General features: G+C 43.6%; 1 protein-coding gene across 1 annotated transcript in view; it reads left to right on the top strand.

Moving 5' to 3' along the window:
• The window catches only part of SLC44A3 (solute carrier family 44 member 3), a 78,815-nt gene that overhangs the window by 40,722 nt on the left and 14,013 nt on the right, over positions 1-24,080 (top strand). Inside the window, exons 9-10 of the mRNA XM_060142474.1 lie at positions 10,515-10,671; positions 13,218-13,304. Coding sequence (XP_059998457.1) covers positions 10,515-10,671; positions 13,218-13,304 — 244 coding nt within the window. The remainder of the gene's footprint in view (positions 1-10,514; positions 10,672-13,217; positions 13,305-24,080) is intronic.

The following is a 24,080-nucleotide window of genomic DNA, read 5'->3' as shown; positions in this document are numbered from 1 at the left end:
ATCTTAAATCTGTCACATTTCCAACCTCTTTTACTTTAAGCTAGAAAATCCAGAAGGAAGCCCAACAGGGAAGTATTTGTACCGCTTAGAATTGAAAGATATCCAAAAGAAGGGGTTGACTTCTCCTGTAAATATCCATTATTACGGGCTTCAAACTTTAAAAACATTACTGATCTATTTGGAGCACACTTCAGTAAATTCTGCGAGCTTCATTTCATCCTATGCAAAATGAGGAGAATGTTTTCTTGAAAAACAATTTTAAATCCTAAGGGAATTGTACATGACTATAAAATATAATTCATGTTCATATAGTTAAGTGCTAGTGAATTAATTACTTGCTTCTCTGTTCGCTATGATACTTATTTAAGTGTTCATCCTCCTTTACCTCATCAAAATAATTGAGGACATACACACACACACACACACACACACACACACACACACACACACACACACAATCTCAACCCTTTACCTGTTTTGTGTATGCTACTCTCCATGAGGCAAAGAGAAAGCCACAGGCAAGAAGAACACGGCCAGTAGAATGACAGGGTTGGACTCAGAACAGGAAGTTTACTCCTATGGGGCTGATCCTCCTCTAATCTCTCAGCCTAAATGAGCAGAAAAACATGAGGGTTCGTGGGGGTAAGAAAGTCAACCAGGGATGATTCATGCCACTGAGCAATTACCTCCTGATGGTAAGGGGTACTGTGGGTTTTATTACAGAGGTGCTGTTGGGAGCCTCCGTCATTAGAGAGCCCATAGAACGCACATAGGGCTGTAGACCTTGGCATTGAGAACCTTTGAGCCGTTGGAGGGGGTGATGTGTGCTGCTTACTCCTGAGTAGAGGAGCAGAGATTATTCTAACCAAATTGGCCAGCAGGTCATATCTCTCTGACAGCAGTGATTTTGTGCTATTTTAGTACCACAAAATCAAAGCATTTTCAATGAGAGCTTTTTATTTAAATTCCAGTGAAATGAATATCTCCCTATCTCTGTGCATTCGGTGGGAGAGGAGGCTGGTTTGAGCCACAAAAACTAGAGAGGCTCAGGAATTCAAGTATAAAATGTGCTTCCAAAGATTAGTTTAAAAAGGTCTTCCTAAGGAGCAGTTGGGCCTCAGGGCCCCTCCTTCACACCAGCAGAAGACAAGACGGGAGCTTTGCTCTCTGGAGAAGTCATCAGAGAGGGTCTGGACGTGGGGCATCTGGCACAGCTGAGGCTGGGGCAAGGCTCTGCACTGAAAGAAGGGGGAGCAAGTGAAAGTCTAAATACTGAATAGTATTCTACCTACTACCAACCCACACTCCACAGCTTAGCCTCCAGGATGTTGACAGCCAGGTTGATATTTCCTTGGCAGGAGATTATCGGATTCTTCTTTGGAGAAATTGTCTAACCCAAAGAAAGGACCTACAGATGGTGCCATGTGGGGGTCCCCCAATGAAATGGCCTGTTTCCCTGACTCTGAACCAGGTCGTGGAACTCACCGGTCAGCAGTCACCCTCATATAGAACCTCTAATTCACTTTTCAGTGCCCCACTCTTAAATGTGAACTGATAACCAGTGATTGTTAAACATTAGAAGGAGCCTCTAGTGAAAGAAAAAGATCAAAATGAACAAAACAAACAAACAAAAAGAACTTAGGGAAAATAGGGACAATGCAGGCAGCAGAAGAAAACTACAACAACGACAACTATAATATCCTCAGAAAGAACCAAGAAATGTTGCTTCCATAAAATAAGAATTAAAAAAAAAGAATATTGAGACAACAAGAAAGACCTCTTTGTAGTTAAAAATATGATTGCAGAGTGATATTTTTCTATTGAGGGATTAAAATATAAAGTTGAAGAACTCTTTCAGAAGGTAGGACAAAAAGATAAAGAGATGCAAAATGGGAGAAAAAGGATAAAAAATCAGAGGCTAATTTAGGACACCCAACATCTGACTAATATGAGTTCCAGAAATAGAGAACGAAGAAAAAAGAAGGGAAGAAATTATCAAAATTTCCCAGATCTGGAGGACATGAGTAAAGAGAAGATCCCAGAAGCTTTACAGAGAATAACAGATCACAGGCAAAATATCAAGAACTAGAATGGGTAAAAGACCTATATACTGAAAACTATAAAACTTTGATGAAGGAAATTGAAAATGAAACAAATAAATGGAAAGATATCCTGTGTTCATGGATTGAAAGAATTAATATTGTAAAAATGTCCATACTACCCAGAGCAATCTACAGATTTAATGCAATCCTGATCAAAATACCCATGACATTTTTCACAGAAGTAAAACAAATAATCCTAAAATTTATATGGAACCACAGAAGACCCCAAATAGCCAGAGCAATCTTGAAAAAAAGAACAAAGGTGGAGGTTTCACACTCCGTGACTTCAGACTGTACTGCAAAGCTACAGTAATCAAAACTACAAAGCTACAGTGGCATAAAAACAGACACATAGATCAATGGAACAGAATAGAGAGCCCAGAAATAAACTTATGCACTTATGTTCAATTAATTTATGACAAAGGAGGCAAAAATATACAGTGGGGAAAAGAAAGTCTCTTTAATAAGTGATGCCAGGAAATGGACAGCTACATGTAAAAGAATGAAATTAGAACATTTTTGCGTACTGTATACCAAAATAAACTAAAAAGGATTACAGACCTAAATGTAAGACTGGAAACCATAAAACTCCCAGAAGAAAACAGGCAGAACACTCTTTGACATAAGCCATAGTAATAGTTTTTGGATCTATTGCCTCAAGCAAAGGAAACAAAAGCAAAAATAAACAAATTAAACTTAAAAGCTTTTGCACAACAAAGGAAACCATCAGCAAAATGAAAAGACAACCTACTGAATGGGAAAGATATTTGTAAATGATATGACCAATAAGGAGTTAATATCCAAAATATATAAAGAAGTCATAAAACTCAATATCAAAAAAAATAACCCAATTTAAAAATGGGCAGAAGACCTGAATAGATATTCTTCCAAAGAAGTCATAGAGATGGCCAACAGGCACATGAAAAGATGCCCAACGTTGCTAATCATCAGAGAAATACAAATCAAGACCATGAGAGATCACCTCACACCTGTCAGAATGGCTGTAGTCAAAAGGACCACAAATATCCAATGTTGGCAAGGACATGGAGAAAATGGAACCCAAGTACACTGTTGGTGGGAATGTAAATTGGTGCAGCCACTATGGAGAACAGTATGGAGGTTCCTTAAAAAACTAAAAATGGAAGTACCATATGATCCCACAATTCCACTGCTGGGTATACATCCAAAGAAAATGAAAACACTGATTCCAAAAGATATATGCACCCCAGTGTTCAGGCAGCATTATTTACAACAGCCAAGATATTGAAGCTACCTAAGTGTCCATCAGTAGATGAATGGATAAAGAAGAGGTGGCATATTTATACAATGGAATATTAACCATAAAAAAGAATGAGATTTTGCTATTTTGAAACAACATGGGTGGACCTGGAGGGGATTATACTTAGTGAAATAAATTAGAGAAAGACAAATACTGTATGTTATCACTTATATGTGGAATCTAAAACATAAAACAAGTGAATGACTATAACAAAACAGAAACAGACCTACAGATTTAGAGAACAAACTAGTGGTTTCCATTTGGAAGAGGGAAGTGGAGAGGGTTAAGGTAGGGATAGGGAATTAAGAGGTACACACTACTATGTATAAGATAAATAAGTTACAAGATATATTGTACAACACAGGGAATACAGCCAATATTTTATAATAACCTTAATGGAGTATAATTTTTAAAAATATTGAATCACTGTGTTGTACACCTGAAACTAATATTGTAAATCAACTGTACTTCAATAAAAAGTAAAATTAAATTTAAAAAAAACTAGAATGAGATCTGATGTTCAACAGCAACTCTGAAGCAGGGAGACAGTAGGACAAGGCTGTCAAAATTCTAAGGAAAGATTATTTCCAACCTAAAGTTCTAGGCCTACTCATACTATCAGTCAAGGGTAAAGGAGGATAAAGTCCTGTTCAGACATACAACATCCCAAAAGATTTCCTCCCCACATCCTTTCTCCACTGAAACTAATGAGTAAGCCAGGGAGGAAAACATGAGCTTCAGGAAATGGGCTCCAACACAGTGAAGAAAAGAAGGGAATCCCCAGGAGGGTAGCTAGTCAGCAGGTATAGGGCACAACCAGTCCAAGAAGGAGCTGGAGAGCAGTGGGCTCCAGGAGGGATGTCTCTAAGAAAAAATAAAAAGCAAACTGAGAGAATATCAGATGTGTTGTTTGAATATGTGGAGAAAAAATTTATACTTTGGTGAAGCATTTGGTGAAGTCCATGGAAAACCAAGCAAATAAAAAATGTGAAACATTATCAACTTAAGGAAAAACCAAAAGTTGTACAGAAAAGGAAATATAATCAGAATACACTGTTTGGATCAGTTGTATTTTTTTTTATGTACTGATTTTAGTTTATTTATGTACTGATAATGTAAACCCTAAACATTAACTAAAACATAGTGGTGAAAGATTGAAAGTTTTTTCTCTAAGATCAGAAACAAGACAAGAGTGCCCACTCTTACCATTTCTATTCAACATAGTACAGGAAGACCTAGCCAGAGCAATCAGGCAAGAAAAAGGGGGGGAAAATGCATCTAAATCAGAAAAGAAGAAGTAAAATTGCCTTTGTTTGCAGATGATATGATCTTATATATAGAAAATCCTAAAGATTTCATCAGAAAACTGTTAGACTAAATCAATGAATTCAGTAAAGTTTCAGGATACAAAATCAGCATACAGAAAATGGGTGCATTTCTATACTCTAACAACAAAATATCTAAAAAAGAAATAAAGAAAACAATCCCATTCACAATAGCATCAAAAACAATAAAATATTTAGGAGTGAATTTAACTAAGGAGGTGAAATATGTGTTTACTGAAAAGTACAAGACTCTGATGAAAGAAAGACACAAACAAATGGAAATATATCCTGTGTTCATGGATCAGAAGAATTAATATTGTTAAAATATCCATATTACCCAAAGCCATCTATAGATTTAATACATTCCCTATCAAAATTTCAATTATATTTTCCGCAGAAATAGAAAAAGAATCCTAAAATTTGTAGGGAATCACAAAAGATCCCAAATGGCCAAAACCATCCTGAGAAAGAAGAACACACCTGGAGGCATCATACTTTCTGATTTCAGACTATACAACAGAGCTATAGTGTTGTATGGTACTATATGAACAGTATGGTACTGGCATAAAAATAGACCCATAGATCAATAGAAGAGAACTGAGATCCCAGAAAGGGGAAAGGATAATATCTTCAATAAATGGTTCTGGAAAAACTGGATAACCCCATGAAGAATAAAAAAATTAAACCTCTGTATTATACTGTTCACAGAAGTTAATTCAAAATGGTTTAAAGACTTAAAACATAAGAACTAAAACCATAAAACTCCTAGAAGAAAACGTAAGGGAAAAGCTCCTTGACATCAGTCTTAGAAATGATTTTTTGAATATGACACCAAAAGCACAAGTGACAACAGCAAAAATTAGTGAGACTACATCAGACTAAAAATCTCTACACAGTAAAAGAACCAGTCAACAAAATGAAAGGGCAACCTATGGAGTGGGAGAAAATATTTGCAAATTGCATGTCTGATAAGCTGTTAAAAACCAAAATATATAAAGAACTCACACAAATCAATAGTAAAAAAAAAAAAAAAAAAAATCCAGTTAAAAAATCGGCAGAGGAACTGAACTTCTTTTCCAAAGAAGACATACAAATAACCAACAGGCACGTGAAAATGTGCTCAACATCACTAATCATCAGGGAATGCAAATCAAAACCACAATGAGATATCACCTTATACCTGTCAGAATGTCTATCATCAAAAAGACAAGAAGGCTTCCCTGGTGGCGCAGTGGTTGAGAATCTGCCTGCTAATGCAGGGGACACGGGTTCGAGCCCTGGTCTGGGAAGATCCCACATGCCGCGGAGCAACTAGGCCCATGAGCCACAACTACTGAGCCTGCGCATCTGGAGCCTGTGCTCCGCAACAAGAGAGGCTGCGATAGTAAGAGGCCTGCGCACCGTGATGAAGAGTGGCCCCCGTTTGCCACAACTAGAGAAAGCCCTCGCACAGAAATGAAGACCCAACACAGCCAAAAATAAATAAATAAATAAAGCCAAGCATTTAAAAAAAAAAGACAAGAGATAACTGTTGGCAAGGATGTAGAAAAGAGGGAGCCCTTGTGCACGGTTGGTGGGCACGTAAATTGGTACAGCAATTATGGAAACAGTATAACAGTATGGAGCTTCCTCAAGAAATTAAAATCAGAACCGCTATACAGTCCAGCAATCCCACTTCTTGTGTGTATATCCAAAGGAAATAAAAAAATTATCTTGAAGAAATATCTTCACTCCCATGTTCACTGCAGCACTAGTCACAGTAGCCAAGGTATGGGAACAACCTAAGTGTCCATCGAAAGGTGAATGGGTAAAGAAGATGTGATATATATAATGGAATATTATTCAGCCGTGGGAAGGAAATTCTGCCATTTGCAGCAACATGGATGGACCTTGAGGGCATTATGCTAAGTGATATAATTCACAGAAAAACAGTTACTGGATGATATCACTTATATGTGGAATCTAAAAAAGCTGAACTCACAGAAACAGAGTAGAATGGTGGTTACCAGGGGCTGGGGGTAGGGGAAAGGGGAGATAACTGGTTAAAGGGTACAAACTTCTAGATAGAAGATGAATAAGTTCTGGGGATCTAATGTACAGCATGGTGATTATGCTTAATAAGACTGTATTATATACTTGAAAGTTGCTAAAAGAGTAGATCTTAAATGTTCACACCACAAAAAAGAAATGGTTAAATATATGAGGTGATGGAGGTGTTAGCTAACGCTATGGTGGTAATCACTTTTCAATATATAAGTGGATCAAATCAACACATTGTGTACCTTGGACTTACATAATGTTATATGTCAATTATATCTCAATAAAGCTGGGAAGAAAACATTAAAAACTTCAGTGTAATTATGTTGAGAAGAAGAGGGGTGGGAAAATGAGTGTGTTGGGGAGTTTAGGCTGTGTAGGAGAATAAAACCTGCATCGTCCATGGTGGGAAGTCAGTTGACAGTCTCTGAGGCTGAAAAAAAAATCAAGAAATAGCAGTAAGAACAAGTAATTTAGAAGTGTGAGGGTGAGTTCCAGAAGAAACAGCTAAAATATTACCTCCAGGGAGAGAAAATTAGTGGTGGGGAAAGAAAACTGTTGTTTTTCCTGTTACGCCTAGCAGTACTATTTGACTTTTTAAGATATTTCATATATTTGATAAAAATAAACAAACTAATTCAAAGTAAAATGCATGCTGATTTATTTTTAGCACTACTGTTTCATTTATTAAAGAGCTCTGCATTCTTTTTGACCGTGTGCTAATTTTGAAACCTCAAGGTTTTTCTTTATCTCAGGGTTCACCATTCTTTAATCTCATGTTCTAGCCTGCACTCAGGGTGAGAATTAAATATAGCCAGAGTGCATTCATCTCTGTCATTCATTTAAGCAGTAAGAGGGCTGAAGAGTTCATACAAAGACCATCAAGTACCAGGACATGGGCAACCTATGTCATTTCCCTCTTACAACCATTTGCTTGAAGAGGGGTCAACTGAGAGCCATAAAGATGTGGCTGAGATGTGATAGGAAGGAACCAGCACCGCTCAGTTTGGAGAAGGGACGCATGAGGCATGACTTCATCGTTTGCAGCTATACAAAAGATGGTTTCCAGCTGCTTTGGATTTGCTGAGGAGGAAGTGAGGAAGTGGAATCACAGCGGAGCCTAAGGAATTCAGGTAGGAGACAGATGAGTTTCCTAACCCTGAGAAGAGCCGCCGAGGACCTGTTCCTCATAGCAAAGAGCTTCCATTTTCTTTGAGACTGGAAAGATGAATCTCACAGCTTCCCCACAGTCATCACAATCCCATCTTGCAGTAGTTTTGCTGAAAGAAATATCAGGAAAGGACAAGGTCTCTGCAGGGACACACCATGCTCCTTTGCCCAGGACCAGGTTGACATTGGAGGCCATCCATCCATCCTGTGCAGCCCAGTCCTTGTCCAGGAGCCACAGCACAAAATGAATTTTCCATACTGTTGAAGAGTTCTCAATGAGCACTAGGCTGGATCTAACTGGAGCTAAAACGTGCCTCTAGGACCCCGAAGTTGCTGGATTCGACTTACGCTCTACTGTCCCAGCAAATAGTAGTTGCAAAACAGCACTTACGTACCATGACCCAGAGGTGCTACAGACTTGGATGAATGGAACCATTAAATGCTTTGTCCAGTGACTTGAGCTGATGCAGTGTCCTGGGGCCCTGGCTCCACTGCACAGGGCCAGGCACCTTTAGCACTCAGCAGCCACAAGTTTAAAAGTAGGGGAGCTAGGCGTGTGGGGCGCATCCTCGAGTCTCCTGCTCTCTCACACTGCCCGGGGTCTTCCTACTGCCACCACCCACAGAACCCAGTGGAAGATGCTCAGCATGCAGTACTCCCTAAAGACAGAGGCACAGGCCTGACGGGAGGCCCTAGCATCCTCACAAGCCCATGACTGAGCTGCCCAATACACCCCTCGCTGCACTGCAGTCCCGAACGCCAATTCTCAAAATATGGTGAAGTCTCAGTTTAAGCTTCACCAGGTGTAATCAGAGCCTCTTCCTGAAGGCAGTTTTTGCTGGTTGTGAAGGTAACAGAGGTGAAGGCCCCAGCCACATGCATAGCGGAGGAGGGCTGATAAGATGATGTTACCTTTGAACGTGGAAAAAAGGTCTAGGGAGAGAAAGTGGGGACTCCAAGACCCTCTACCGATTGACCTTTCCCTGTGGGGTGGCATTATAGTTCTCAGGGTGGGTATCGAGTGACTCCTGGCTCCACAAGCTAGCCTTCTTTTCAGGTTTTCTCTCTCACGTGGTAACTCAGCTTCTGGAATGTCTGCATCTTCTTCCAGCCAAGCCCTGGAGCGGCTGGAGCCATCACTGGGATGCAACATGGGTGAGGGCAGTCCAGACAGTGCAGACACTCCTCTGCCTGAAATGGTTAATCCCATCCCAGCAAAGCCTTGGCAATCGGGTGCCTAACCCCAAACTTCAGTACCTGGAGGACCAGCCCCCAAGGCCCAGTTCACAGTGGCCTGTGAATCCTTTGTTTCCCTACCAGATGGAAAGCAGGTGCTGCCTTCTTCTCTCTGCATCCCCTCTTGAGCACCATAATGTGTTCTAAGGCACATAAATCTCCTAAATGGGAAAGTAAACATTCTTCCTTTTAAAAAAAAAAGAATGAGGAAAAGGAAAAAAAATGTGTCAGATTTTCCTGGCTGTGCTACTTTTCTAGTTTATCAGATCTAAATGAATTCATATCAGCAATAGCTTCCCTGGTATTTCCTATTTTCAACAATATTGAGTTGAAACACACATCGCCCTTTTTGTGGCACAACTGGATTGCAGTTATTCTGCTCGCAATATTACTTTCATATTCTCTATTCCTTCCTGGATGATTTAAGTAACAGCAAAATACGGCTGTTGCCAACTCCTGAAACATTTCTGGCCAATTTCCTTTTCTTCCCTCAAAACCCAGATTCTTGTCAAAACCTTAATTCATAGTGACTTATTAGCAACCAGAGCAAGTTGTAGAATAATCCATTATGAAGAAAGCAAGCTTCACTTGGAATCAGTGAAGTGGCTTTTCGGAAAGGGCCTCATTTTCTAGAACTGGCATCAGAGTGTCGGGGGAGGGGTTCCATCAGCCCTCCCTCCTTTGTTTTATCTTTCAGGCTTGGGTAGGGGATATGCCCATTCTGTTCTTTTTCACTTTTTTTCCTGCCTGTGAAACTGACTTTTGCATTCTTGAGAGCTGTGTCATGACAAGTCCGGTAAATGATTCATAGTGAAGTGACCTTTACAGAGCAGAGCAGAAATCAGCTGGATTTCAGGAGCTTGGAGCTGTGTGAAAGCCAGAACGTTTCCTCTCTTCGCTGTAAGCTGGTTCCTCTCTGGCTGCCAATCCTGGTCATGTGATTTGGTGGTGATTTTAATCACCGAGCTAATACTGGCAATATTTACAGATGCACGTGTGTAATTTAAACCTTGGGGATTATTATATAATTAAACTTCTGAAAATGAAAATGGGATCAATTCGCAATTTAATGGATTGGTGGAGGTGGTAGGCGTGGTAAAGGGGAAAACTCGTTTAACTCATCAGTATTTTTTTTTTAATTTTCTGTTCCATGTTTGTAACATTGAGCGCCACCAAATGGAATTAACTTCGTCCAAGAAATCATTTAACCTTAGCTACCAAGGAGTGTAAAAAACTTGCCAAATGCAGATGGCATCCCTGCTTTCTAAATTGTTAGTACCACAGATGATTTGAACCAGAGAGAAGTTTCTCGTTTCTTTCTAAATAGTGTTTTTTAAATGCTGTCTTTTTTTCTCCTGTTCCCAGAAATAAAAATGACCCTCCTGATCGCCCGGTCCTTTCATCTCTCTCCATTCTTTTCTGCTACCATCAGGGAACAGTTGTCAAAGGGTCATTTTTAATCACTGTGGTGAGGATGCCAAGAGCCGTTCTCATGTACATCTATAACACTCTGAAAGAGAAGGTAAGGCAGCACCCTAAAACAGAGTGCGCTCCATGTTTGGGTTACAGAAAAGTTAATTGCTGGAAAACTACACTGGGTCCTGGGACAGGAATGTGACCTGTGCCAGTGGCCGTTCAGAAAGCTCCAGTGTTCTTCAGGTCCCATCCCCCCACCCCCAGCAATCTTTTTGTCCCGGTCCCTGTTTTGTTCATAGCTTTGTTTGTTGGATTTTCTCTAATGTGGTGGCAGAGGTGGGGTGGAGAGGGCATAGCTCTGAGTTTGCTGGTTTTCCTTCTTATTTAAATGCTGAACAAATGGGAGGAATTCTTCACATGCAATTTAAGCAAGTTTTTACGGACATTTATCATGCTTTATTTTTTAAAGAAAGAAAAATACACTATAAGAATAATGTTTGTTTGTTTCTGTTTTAATGCTAAAATATTCCCCACCTTTTGTGTTTCCTGGACGGTGACCTGGGAAGTTGCTGGTGTGTGTGTGTGTGTGTGTGTGTGTGTGTGTGTGTGTGTGTGTGTGTGTGTGTGTGTGTGTGTGTGTGTGTGTGTGTGTGTGTGTGTGTGTGTGTGTGTGTGTGTGCGCGCGCGCGCGTGCGCGCGCACACACGCACGTGCTTGATAGTTAGAAATGGGCAAGCTGACCTCAATCTCAGCTCCAAAGACAGAAAACTGTGGAGCTTTTGTGCCTGGGGTTTTTTCTCCTCCCTGGTTTTTATTTCCATGCACATTTGGTTATGAATGGCAGTGGAAACCAAAACACCAGGAAAACAGCTGTTCTCATGGTATTTCTGGCCTGCCAAACAAGGGAAGGTTGGATTTTCCCCAACTTTTCTGTTCTCACACAATGTTAATCTCGACCCCATCCCCACCTCAGCGTTGGTGACTTGGTCAGAGTTTCTCAAACGTACGTGAGTCCAACCTTTTGGGTATACATGTGTGCTCTTAGTTAATTGGGGAAGTTTTACATGTGGGTTCATAATTATACTTTAGAATTGTTTTTGTTTGCTCTTTTAAGCAGAAATCTGAATTGTTGATATTTAAGTCTGTAATCAAGATTTAAGATTAGTATATTAATTAGGAACAATTGATTGAATTTCGCATAAAATTGTCTAGCTTCCTCATCTTGAAATGCATGCTAAACCGTTGCCCCTGATCAGAGAGTATTTTCTTGTATTTCTGTTGAAGTACTGCTTAGCTACATGTCTGTGACTTGAAGAAGCATTTGCACATCCAGGACAAATCAAGCTACTCCGGCTCTTGCATTTTGAAATTGATCCTTCAATCTTAGGAAACTTGGGAGAAGGATTTCTTGAAGAACAGAGCAGCCTTTTTATTTTAAATATATTCATATAGTTTATATATATTAAATATATTCATATTTAGGTATTATAGGTATATGTATGCATTAGTAATAGATACTCACAAATTAATGAGCAGTAGGGGACTAACTATCTCCCCTAGAGCTAGACACCTTAAATTCTTTGGGGAAACAGCCTCCATAAATCTGAAAGAGAAGTTACTGGTTCATCCTCTCCGGCAGAGGTCTAAAAGGTTATTTATTACTCGCCAGATCCCATAAGGACTAAGGGGCCAAACTCCCTTTTAGTGGTGTCACTGTTGGAGAAATGTGTCCTTTCTTAGGTTAAAAAAAAATGGTCTTCCTAAGCAGCCTTACAGCCCCATACTGTACCTACAAGTGAAACATTTCACACGGCCACTGTGAGACCCTTCTTACATTAAGTGTCTTATTTACAACCATGGCCAGGCTGAAAAGTATCCAGGTCAAATTTCATCCAATTGAATTAACATTGAGACAAGAAAATGTCCAGGTAAGGCTGAGTTATTCCTGGGGTCCTCAAAGAGAGCTATTTCAGGATTGTTTTCAGGGATCCTCCACTCTGGGTCTGGGCACATTCAATCACCCCTCCCCCCAACAAGTTTCGTTAAATTATTCATTCCTGAGTTATACACAAGTTCAAGTTATATTTCGAAGGACTGATTTATCCCTAAAAATTTAGCCCTGAAAGGCTCACTATAGGATGTATTTCCAAAAAAATTAAACCTGACTCTTTTTACGTGGACACGTAACTAGTATCTACAGTTTATTAGCTTTATTGTCTCAGGGATGTGAATTTTTCATGAATACAGACTTTGGTTTGAAAAAGCAGAGTTTATAATTGAAGACACTTAGGGGAAGGTGAAGAGGGAAGAGAGATTGATTCTTTTTCTTTACTAGAACCAGGAGGTCTGCTTCACCTTTGCTAGTACATATGGACTAACCCATTTCCCTTTCTGCTGAAGTTAACAGCAGTCCTAACAGGTAAGCCCCCAGGAGAGAAATCATGCTCCTCAGCAGTAGAAATGATAATAATTAGTAGTAGGAGTAGCATATACAGAATAGAAGAACTTCTCTACCGAGTGGGAACTGCTGCAGTGCTTCCCCGGGTACGTGGGTCTCCAAGTAGGAACACGGTATGTTCACAGAAACTGCCTGCTTACCTCTTTCCTGTGTTGTTTCTGACACTGATCCTTTCGTTCTTAACCTGACCCCAGCAGCACGGCGCCTGGTCGAGTTGTGTGTCCCGATGCTGCTACAGCTGCTTCCGGTGTCTTGACAAATGCCTGGGCCATTTCAACCAGGTATGTCTCCTGCCACGTGCCCCAGGGACACACGGAGGGGCCTGCCAGTGGGCATCATCTCTTAGGTCAGGGGTTGGCCAGTTTTCCTGTAAAGGCCAGATTATGTAAAAGTTTTCAGCCTTTGGGTCATTCAGTTTGGGTCACGACTACTCAGCTCTGCCGCGGCAGAAAGAAACAGCCGTAGGCAAGGGGTAACTGGACGGGCCTGACTGGGTTCCAGTAAACCTTTACCTATGGGCACTGAAATCTGAATTTTGTATTTTTGGTGTATCAAGAAATAGTCTTCTTTTGAATTTTTCCAGCTATTTTTAAAATGTGAAAATTATTCTTAGCTCCGGCCAGAGGGAAGCACTCTGTGTCTGATGGATCTAGTTCCTCAGCTGTAGTTTGCAGACCTTTACCTTAGAACTTTAGGTCATAAATGCCATTCTTCAAATTCTGAAAGAAAAGTGTCTCTCTTTTCAGAAATAAAAAGAGGAGGGGGCTTTAGAAACTCTAACACAAGGCGTGTGTATCAACTGAGAGCTAATTTTCAATGTCTTCTCCAAGAACTATAATTTTCCTGAAATAGGAAAAGAATTGCCTCCCTAATTTTTACATATTTTGCCAGCCTTTCCCTTTCAAGCTATAAATACTCCTTTGAAAATCAGAAAACTTGCATACTGTGATTGTTTGAATTTCGGATTTTTTTTCTCCTGAGTCTTTCAAACTGATGGAAATTTAAATACATGTTTTATTTTTCTGTAGATAATTTAGGAAATTTTAATAACCCTTAGTAAAATTTACACAAAGCATTATTTTTATAAGTCAGCAGGCTGTTTTATACTTTGTCTCACTTAGAAAAGTACTTCTTATTATTGCCCCTCTTCCCAATAAATATGCCAGTAGCAGTAAAGGGACTAATGAGGCCATCTATGTTTAATGTCTTGTAAGTGGCATTAAGAATATCTTTCATTGTTCTGGGGAGACTGTAGTCGTCTTGTTGTAAAACCCTATATTTAAGACTCTTCTTAAGAATCTTGGAATACATTTTAGAGTGTATTTAGTTTTCACTTGGATCACTTCAAGCCAGTATGTATAAAACACAGTAAAATACCACAGCACCTTCAGAATGGTGGGTCCTGTAGCAAAGTCAGGCCAAACCCTATGAGTGTCTTGCCGCAGTGTAATATGCCAGCCTCTCTCTCCTAGAACTCTGTGCACATATCCAGATACCAACTTATTCCACAAAGATTTTGAGATGCATTACAAAAAAGTACTGTGATAAAATATACTTACATGAAAATCAAGCTAAGAAACATATAGACAGATGAGAAAGACAAAAGCAGTGGGACCATTGATATACTAATATGTTGGCCACATAGCCCTTTAAGAACTGAAGGTTGAGTTGCAGTGCCCTCATTGTATTATGTAAATTCAGGTTCTTTCCATGTCCCTCGTTCACTGCCCCATGGAAGCCTAGGGGCTCCCTGTGGGTGCGGCAGGGACCACCACTCAGGAGGGGGAAGAAATGGGTGAGGAGGAGGAAAGGTGGGTTCTGGGCCCATAGCACCACCACCACCACCACCACCACCACCATCACCACCACCACCAGCAACAGCACCACCACCACCAGCACCACCACCAGCACCACCACCAGCACCACCACCAGCACCACCACCACCACCAACAACAACAACACCAGCAACAGCAACACCAGCACCACCACCAGCACCAGCAACACCACCAGCAACACCATCACCAGCACCACCACCACCAGCAAAACCACCAACAACACCAGCACCAGCACCATTACCACCACCATCACCACCACCACCAGCAAAACCGCCAACAACACCACCACCACCAGCACCACCAGCACCACCACCAGCAAAACCACCAACACCATCACCAGCACCATTACCACCACCACCACCACACCATCACCACAACCACCACCAGCAGCAACACCATCACCAGCACCATCACCAGCAACACCATCACCAGCAGCACCACCAGCCTCACCAGCAACACCACCAGCAACACCAGCACCACCACCACCACCACCATCACCAAGACCACCACCACCAGCCTCACCAGCACCAGTACCACCACCAGCACCACCACCACCAGTACCAGCACCATCACCACCAGCACCAGCACCACCACCAGCAGCAGCAACACCATCACCACCAGCACCACCACCAGCACCCACCCCTGCCTTGCAACCAGAGCAGCTCCACTTTTATCTGGTTTAGGAGTGGGATTCCACTGAAGGTTTCATTTAAAGACAGGCTCTGCTGCTTGAACATGTTTGAAGGTCACTGTCTCATACCATGTTCATGTTTGTTTTCGCTGCCCTCTTATCCTAAGGGATGTGTTTGCTGCATTCTGAAGTTTCAGCACCTTACATTAGCCCAGTACCTTTTCTTTGGGGAGTTCAAAATGTTTCCAAGATCCTAAGTAGTGTTAGATTTAATCACACTATAATTACCATTATAAAGGGGAGGAATCCTTATAACAGATTTACAGTGGGAATGGTTGTCCCTGAATCACAGAAGGGCTCAGCGAGCCTCGAGGATCCAGCTCATAGTGAATCAGTGCTGCAAACAGGGCTAGGTCTTCTGGATTCTGTTCATGGTGCCCGTGCACTAGGCCTGGGCCTAAACCAGCTGTCGGAGCAGCTTTAACGTGGGGTGACTCCTACAGGACTAGGCACTGCCAGCTGATGTGGACACCACTGGGAGGCTTAAGGCTTAGGAGATTGAGAAAGAAGAGAAGGAAGGATGGAGAAGAAAGAAAGAAGTGCTGTGACTATTGGTGGGGAGGGAAAGGTCACCTCTAGTCTAACTCACCTACTGGAAAGCAGCGTGAACTAAAGATTTGTAAGAATAAAGATAATTGTTGTATAATGGTAGTCAAAGCTATTGTTGATCTCATTTGGCAGTAGACAAAGGAAAGTGAGCTCAAAGTGAGAGAAGGAATTTAGATTAGCCTCTTGAAAAATTTCCTGGCACGGGAATGAGTTGCTAGGAAAAGGTTTGCTCTGGAAATCAGATTTATAAGAGTTGAGGCTTATTTTTTATTTTGCTAGTTTTGTGCAGAAGGAGCTGGGAAATGCTAGAAGAGAATGAGATCCATTTGTTGCCAACAGAACCCAGATGCTCTTCTTTACTTAAGATCAAGTAGCCCGCTGTGTTTCAGCATTGCTGCTTAAAAGCCTAATCCGTCTTCACGGGTCCTGGGAGGGAGGGAGGCTGGTGGCAGTTGCCACATTTGTCGACACCCAGCCTAAGGCTAAGCGGTAATTCACTTGCGGGGTGGGGGATGAAATCCCACATCCCATCATTTTTCATTACTTGTCTCTCTACATCATAAATACCAAATGTGTAGATAGCTGAAAATATTATGTGTGTACACCTCACACATTTATTTATCCAACATCTATTTGTTTATGCTGTATTCAAGCCATTTGAACCAGGTTAATGGGGGAGGGGACCGTGGTGAAACAGAGTCAATATAAAGCAAGCCAGGCCTTCAAGGAGCTGACAAGCTAGCGTGGGGAATGAGGAAGATCATGAGGCGCTTGCATGAGACGTTTAAAGAGCAATATGTGCTGGAATGAGGACTGCCAAGTTCAGAAGAGGGGAGTCGGTATGGGGAGGTACTTTGACTTGATGATTAGGAGAGCTTGCACAGAAGAGGTTGGATTTGTCAGGCGTGAGCATAGAGCACCACCGGAGGTCACCGGCTGATAGCGACGACAACAGCCATGGCCTCCTGGCACTCACTGTATGGCCAGTTGTGTGCTCAGCACTTCCCCTGCATTGGATCAGTTTTGAGTTTTAACTACAGCCCCCTGAGATAGTTATCTCCAATTTATAGGTGAGGAAACCGAGGCTTAGAGAGGGCGCATAGTTAGTTAGTGGCATAACTAGCGTTTGAATCCATATCTGCCTTGCCCCTGGGACCCAAGCCCATACTTACTGTGCATTTTGAAGCAGTCAGAGAGGGAGTCACACCCACTGTCTGGGGTGGATCGCTTGAGCGCCTGCCCAAGCCAGAGTCCAGACAAGTCAGTTGCTGGCTGTTGAGCAAGCCTGGCTTCAGACAGACTTTTGTAGAGGAGGACAGGAAAGGTGTGGGGACAGTGAAGGCGTTGAAGGCTGCATCGTGCAGAAAAGGCTAGTCAGGGTGGTCTGAGCCCACCTCCTCCCCTCAGGCAAGTCCGTGTCAAAGCTTCTGGGAGGCCAACTGGCCTGGGTGTTCTCAGAGGTTTTCAGACGAGGAGCTCCTGCAGCCTCCCCCCCCAGCTCCCAGCACTTTCCAGGAGCCCGACTGAGAAGTCCCGTCATGGGACTCTGGCGGCTAACCCTTCGGCAGGAACCGCCTGCCCCTTATTCTTTCGGTCCACGCACGGTTCCTCGTGGAAATGTCTCCCTGAGTGCATGTCTTGTTCATGGAGGACACAGATGTCTGTCCCAGAGCTGATGGTGGCTTTAGGTCAGTGTTCCTCTAGGTTTGAAACCCACTGGTGGGCCACAGGACTCTTCCTGATGATTCCAAACTGACTGAATGTTCCAGAGTGTTCTTTCTTCAATTCTTACAGGCAAATTCATTCTTCTTCAATTCATGGATTTTCATTTTCGCATACAACTAAAGGCTTTTTACCAATCAATAAAGTGCATAGTGTGTTACTTAAAGCTTACGGAAATGTGTCATTTATGAACCCACATTGATGTTTTACTTGGTTTCCTGAGGACTCAAATTCGTAATTCTGTTAAGATGTCTCTGACTGCCAGGGCCATGCCTGGTGACCATGCAGTGCTTGTGAATGAGCCCAGGCAGAGCTGGGATTTTGCAGACTGGGGAAGGAACCCTTTGCTATGAGTGCCACCAGAGTCGCCTTGGATTGGCTGTGTTATTCAACTGCAGTTATACTTGCCTTGTTTACCACCTTACTTCTGGTGCGTATTTGGCTCTTGTTTAATGTGTTGTACTTTTATCATGGTGAGCATTGCGTTCCTTTTCAATTCTTCGTTCTTCCAGCAGAAGTGGGAATGGGTATAGGAAGTGAGCTGTGGGCTGAGGTCACACAAGTTTGAGAACGACGATTTCCATTCCGTCTGCTGGGAGGAGCTCTTAGGTAAAGGCAACCCCTAGTCAGGTGTGGCAGCAGTTGGCTTCTGCCGTCTTTGTGGAACTTGGGTGAATCCCTCCACCTTACTGAGCTTCTGCAGAAGAGGATCAGCTTAAACGATCTGAGGTCCTCGTGGGGCGTGCTCAGCCTAGCCGTGGTGCCGGCCGAGAGCTGGGGCACACGGGTACCGTGTTGCCGCATCATATCCGTGACACGCTTGGTGCGGGACGTGGGGCAGGATGTGTCCTCCCACTGTGTCCTGAACGGCAGGATCTTTTTTTTTTTTTTAATGTTGGTTTTCTTATCCATGTTGAGGACTTACCCGGGGATCACAAAGGTTAATGATGCTTTATGTTGCCCGGATCTCAAGCCTCCAGAATCTTTGTTGAGTGGACTGAGAATATGAGTGGACCGCTATCTGCATCCCCTTACGGCGATTCTCCCAACACTGCTGCTGTAGTGACAGCAACAAGTACATTGAACTGGTGATGAGATGCTGGTAAAATGCCAGTCAGCTCGGTCATTCTCAACAGCGGAGGGTAATGTGCCGCCGCTTTCACCTCCCATTTCTGCCGTGGGCCATTATGCAGGGTAGCTGGGTGCCCAGTGGATCGCTGCTGTGTCTCCTGGTCAGATCTGCCTTCATACAGCCCATCAGGCTTCCAGCCTGCTCTATTGTGGCGTCCGTCTAGATATGAGATACCAAGAAATGCATAGATTATTGCCTCTTGGCATTTGATTTGAAATGCCCATAGCTTCCTGGCTTCCTGACTAACAAATATACTGGTCAGAAAGGCTCCAGATAATCTTGTCGAGTCCAGTGCAGAGAAAAACTTGCCGCTACTAGGAAAATATACACATCTCTCCCCTCCCTGCTTCATAGCCCACCCCGACACCCCAGCCCACACTGCCTGCCAGTGCTTGTTTTTCAGGGCACGTAAAGTCGGTCTCTGTCTTCTAAGCCTTTGTGGCAGACTTGACTCTGTAATATCCCAAAGCCTTCTCTCCCCCCTCCACTTCCTTTGCAGTTAGCTCGACTTCAATGCTTCTCTTTCTCACAGTCCATCAGGAGCAAAGGCACTGGGTAACTTTTCCGTGTCTGATTTTGGTTCATCGTCAGCCAGCTGGCAGACCTCCAGGGACTCCTCTCCTCTCCCCAGAAAAATGTGTGCAGCTCAGAAAAGAAAAGTCATGAATATTGTGCAATTTCTCGAACTCGATTATGAAAATGATATAAAGGTTCTTAAGAGGACAGAGTTCTTGGGGTAGTTGACATTGCCTCATCACAGAGCATGCAGACAGCTGTTCTTTCCATGACAGCGGCGGTTCCGAATTCTCCTGCCCCCACCGACTGGCTTAGAGCTATTCTGGGGCAGCCAGCTGATGCTGAGAGCCCCGGAGAGATGCCTCCGTGTGTGCATGTTGTAGAAGAAGCTCGCATGTGTGTCAATATGATCGTTTACATTAGAGCCCATTTCTAGATGATGGTAATCCTCACAGCCCAGCTGCTTTGTGGCAAATGCTCCTGTCCTGACTTTAGATAGAAAGGAATTGAGACGCCTATTTGTCAGAGACCCCAGGCTGTCTGGGAGAAAACCAACTGTATCCTCCTGTTTCCTGGTGCGTGGCTCAGGAGCTACTGGGCTCAGCGCTGTGGCTTTATGTGGCTTCCCGGGGAGCAGCCTCTCTGGAGCCCGGCTCCCACCTGCTGTGGGTGTGTTGCAAGGCTTGGGGCTCAAGAGGCTGAGCTCAAGCTCACTTCCTATACCCTAAAGCCCTCAGCCCTAAATGGGCCTCAGCAGCCTCTCCTCCTCCTGGGGAAAGGCCCAGTGTGCAGCTGCCATCTGTCCTTTCTGACTTGAAATTCTTCTACCTTCTCGGAGAAACAGTTAATGTTTGTCGAATGAATGATTGCCTCACTATAGGGAAGGGAGGGTGAGTTTTGCAAGGGGCCCTCAGCTAATCAGAAAACCTCTTGGGAGGCAACTGTTAGGCTCCCTCCAAGGTGTGCAGCTCCTCAAGACAGGAATTCCTACCACTTATTGGGCACTTCTGTGCAGCAAGCACCAGGCTAGCTGCTTTACATGTATTAACTCCCTTCATCCTCACAAACAATCCTGTGAGAAAGGTACAATCATTATCCTTTTTCTTTTTTTGATAGATGGTGACACTTAGGTTCAGAGAGGTTAAGTAGCAACCTGCTCCAGGTTAGACAGGAGGAAAGTAACAGAGTTGCGTGTTAAGGTTTGGGAGCCATAATAAGTCATCCCCTATTCCCCGTAAAGTTCTGAACAACTGAGAGACCCAAGAGACAGCAGGTGAAGATTAAAAATATCACCTTGAGTACCTAATGGCCGGGTTGGAAAATACAGTGTAGGAGCAGCTTATTAAAGTTTTCAGCCTTGAAATGGAGAGACCAACTCACCCTGTCCCAGGCCCAGCCAACAATGTAGACCTGCCCCTGGGGTCTCCCCTGCAAACTCAGCTGAGAAGCTGAGGAGGTGTGTCCTCAGTGCTAGGTAGATCCCAAAGACAATGACAAAGGGCTGAGCCAGCCTGTGCTCTGCTCTTCCCTCCAAACTCACCCTTAAGTCCCTCAAGTCATCTACCTCCTCTGGGAATGAATGGCCATGGAAATACAAACACAGGGTTACCTCCACCAGGATTTAAAACCAGGTATTTACCAGTCCACCAGGGTACCCCTTCCCCAGGGAGGAACTCAGACCCCAGAACTTAAGAGATCATGGAAGCCCTGCCCCTCATTACAGCAGAATCTGGGGTCCAGAGGGCTTGAGTGCTTCAACCAGGCTTACACAGTGGGCGGGGCTCTTTCTGATTCTCCTCTTCTCTACCTCGCATCTTCTCTCCCCCCACCCTCCCGAGCTTCACTGAGACACTGGGGACAAACAAGTATGTCACAGTACACAGAATGTCGATGAGAGCTGCCCCGGCTCACCTCATAAAAAGAACTATACGTAGATCACCCCACTCCCTTGGGCAACATGGAAGTCAGGGCCCATGCTCACAGGGCAGAGGGTGGGGAATGCTTGGATCTGGGAAGGATGGGATCGCACCTCTTATTAATGGTACCACTCCTCCAGCTTCCTTCTCCAAGCATCCTCCCTTCTTACACCTTAGCGCTCCCCTTCTTCTGGAAGATGTTTGTCCACCTCTTATGAGAGCTCTTCCTTCCTCCCCCTCCTCCCTCTCTGGACCCTCTGTTCATTTCCCAGCAGCGTGATGGAATGGGAAGAAGGCAGACAGGTCGGGGTTTGGATCATAGCTTCTCCACTTACTGTGTGACATTGGGCAGGTCACTTCACCTCTCTTACTTAGCCTTGGTTTCCCCATATGTAAAGCAAAGTTCTTAACACCTACCTCATAGGCAGCTGAGAGGGTTAACTAAACTAATACACATAAACATGGTGTGGTGTCTGGCTCTTAGTATTGCTCCTTAAATGTTCGTTTCGTCTGTGAGGGCAAGGAGAGGCTTAGTTATTCACCACATACTGGAAGTCTACCATGTACCAGACAAATTGGGTATAACAATGCCTGTCTCCCAAGATTATTATAAATAATTAAAGAGATAATGTTTGCAAAACTCTTGGCTTTATGCCTAGCATGTTGAGGTATGTGCTGAATAAATGGGGGTCATGATCATTACCAACCCACTAAGGGTACAAACTCTTATTCTATCCTGTGCACTTAGAGCAAAGCTGGGTTCCTGGGGTTATTATTCAGCTAGGGGTATATCAGCATCCACAGGGAACTTCTCCAAGAACACCTTTCCTTCCCCACTGCCCTCAGCCAGAGTCACCACACTCATGACTTGTTGGGGGGAGTTGAATTGCTAAGAGCAGCCCTTCTGGTCCTTGCAGTCCAAGGAACTTAATGACTAAGTTTCCCCTCACAAAGGATGATGGTGAGGGAAAGCCAGTACTCAAATCCAAACCCATGACCAGAAAATGACTGTGGCCTGAGGTTAAGGAAACATCCCCTGCATAGCACATCGGTTTGGCCCCCTCTTTTCTGCATCTAGCATTCATTTTCTTCCTCTTCACTCCCATTTTCAAGGGTAGTTGTGCCACAGCCTAGGGAGGATGACTGGGACTGTTTCCAACAACATTGGTTCAAAAGGTGATCTGATTCAAGGAATCGCCACTTGCTTATCTGTAAGACTCCTCTCATAAGTCTGAGCTCCATGCAGGACATCAAGCAAACCCTAATTTTCTTTGTCCTTCCTTTCCTGTCATGACATGCTCTAGGTATGCTGCAAATATACTGAGGGAGATTGCCTGTGTGTTTAACTTTCTATGAAAACTATCTTTGGAGTCAGCAATTGCCCCAGAAGTAAGGAAGCAGGTGACCCATGAAAACACTGTGCTCTGATGGACAGTGTTCCACGTGGGGCTGAGGCAGCTGCCCATTGGCTTCTCCTGTGTTCTTCTCATCCACAGCCTAGTGTCCGCTGTGGACGCCATGCTTACCACCGACGCTGGCCCATCAGCTGTGATGGCAGCCAGGGTGGGGGCCGGGTGGGGGGCTGGTTCAAATGGAAGATAGAACTTTCACAATCCAAGTTCTCAACATTACCCTAAGTGCTTAAGAAATGGAAAGACTGTAGATTAGTTTCGACATTTCCCAAATTCATTTAGTGTGGGAAATGAAATTAAACCATTAAATAGCTCCTACCCCAAATCTGATCTTCCTTATCATGGAGAGCAGGTTTCTTCATGTCACTTCTCTTTACCTGCATCTGCTTCTGGAACAGAGTCATTGTCAGAGTGGCCACCTCTGAAGTCCATGCTTCATCCCCTTCCATACCCTTCTAAGCAAGACACTCTGAATACGGTCCTCAGCTGTCGCTCCCCAATTGTCTTTGTCTTAGACATTAGACTTGTTGGGAGAAGGTAGTGATTGTTGGCCAGAGACTAGAGAATGCATTCATAAAAATGTTTTTAAAAAAAAGGAAGGCGGTGTGAGTCACAGTGGTCAAGGGAATAAAAGCCACTTTGATGCAGTGGCTACGGATTCCATGTTCTGCTCAAAGCTAGAGTCTGACAGTGCTCTGTGCTGCCACTGCCTGAGTCTCATCTCTGACCGACTTCCACCCAGATGTGCGCCTCATCCACAATCTCAGATGTGCAAGAAATACTGTATCATGTCTCTCAACCTAATTTCTGTCTGTGAACTCCCATTCCACTGGACTGGCAGAAAGTTTAATCCATTATTCTTGGGCTGTCCCCCCATGGGGTTATATGAGGTGTCAGGTAGCCCCAGGCGTCAGTACACGCAGGTTGCCCTTGAGACATCCATCTTCCCATCTTCATGGCTCCTTCAAGCTCTGCTTGGGAAGCAGGAGTCTTTTGGAAGGCCACCTATGGCCCTGTCTGCCTAGATGTGCTCGTGGTAGGGTAACCAACCCTCCTGCTTTGTCTGGGACTGTTCTGGTTTTAGCAATGAAAGCCCCTCATGTCTCTGGAACCCCCTCACTCCTGGCAAACTCAGACCCTAGGAGTGGGCACTCGCCTTTAGAGTCTTGCCACTGTTCCGTGCTCTGCTTAAAAAAAAGCAGAGCTGGACGCCTGGTCAGGACCCACAGATCTCTTCCCCCGCTTCTTTCCCCAGTGCAGGGGAGTCTCATTTTCTAATCCGGG

This window comes from Lagenorhynchus albirostris, chromosome 2 (assembly GCF_949774975.1).
Source record: "Lagenorhynchus albirostris chromosome 2, mLagAlb1.1, whole genome shotgun sequence".
Taxonomy (NCBI): Eukaryota; Metazoa; Chordata; class Mammalia; order Artiodactyla; family Delphinidae; genus Lagenorhynchus; species Lagenorhynchus albirostris.
The sequence above is the reverse complement of the archived record's forward strand: the minus strand, read 5'-3'. Positions and strand labels throughout refer to the sequence as shown.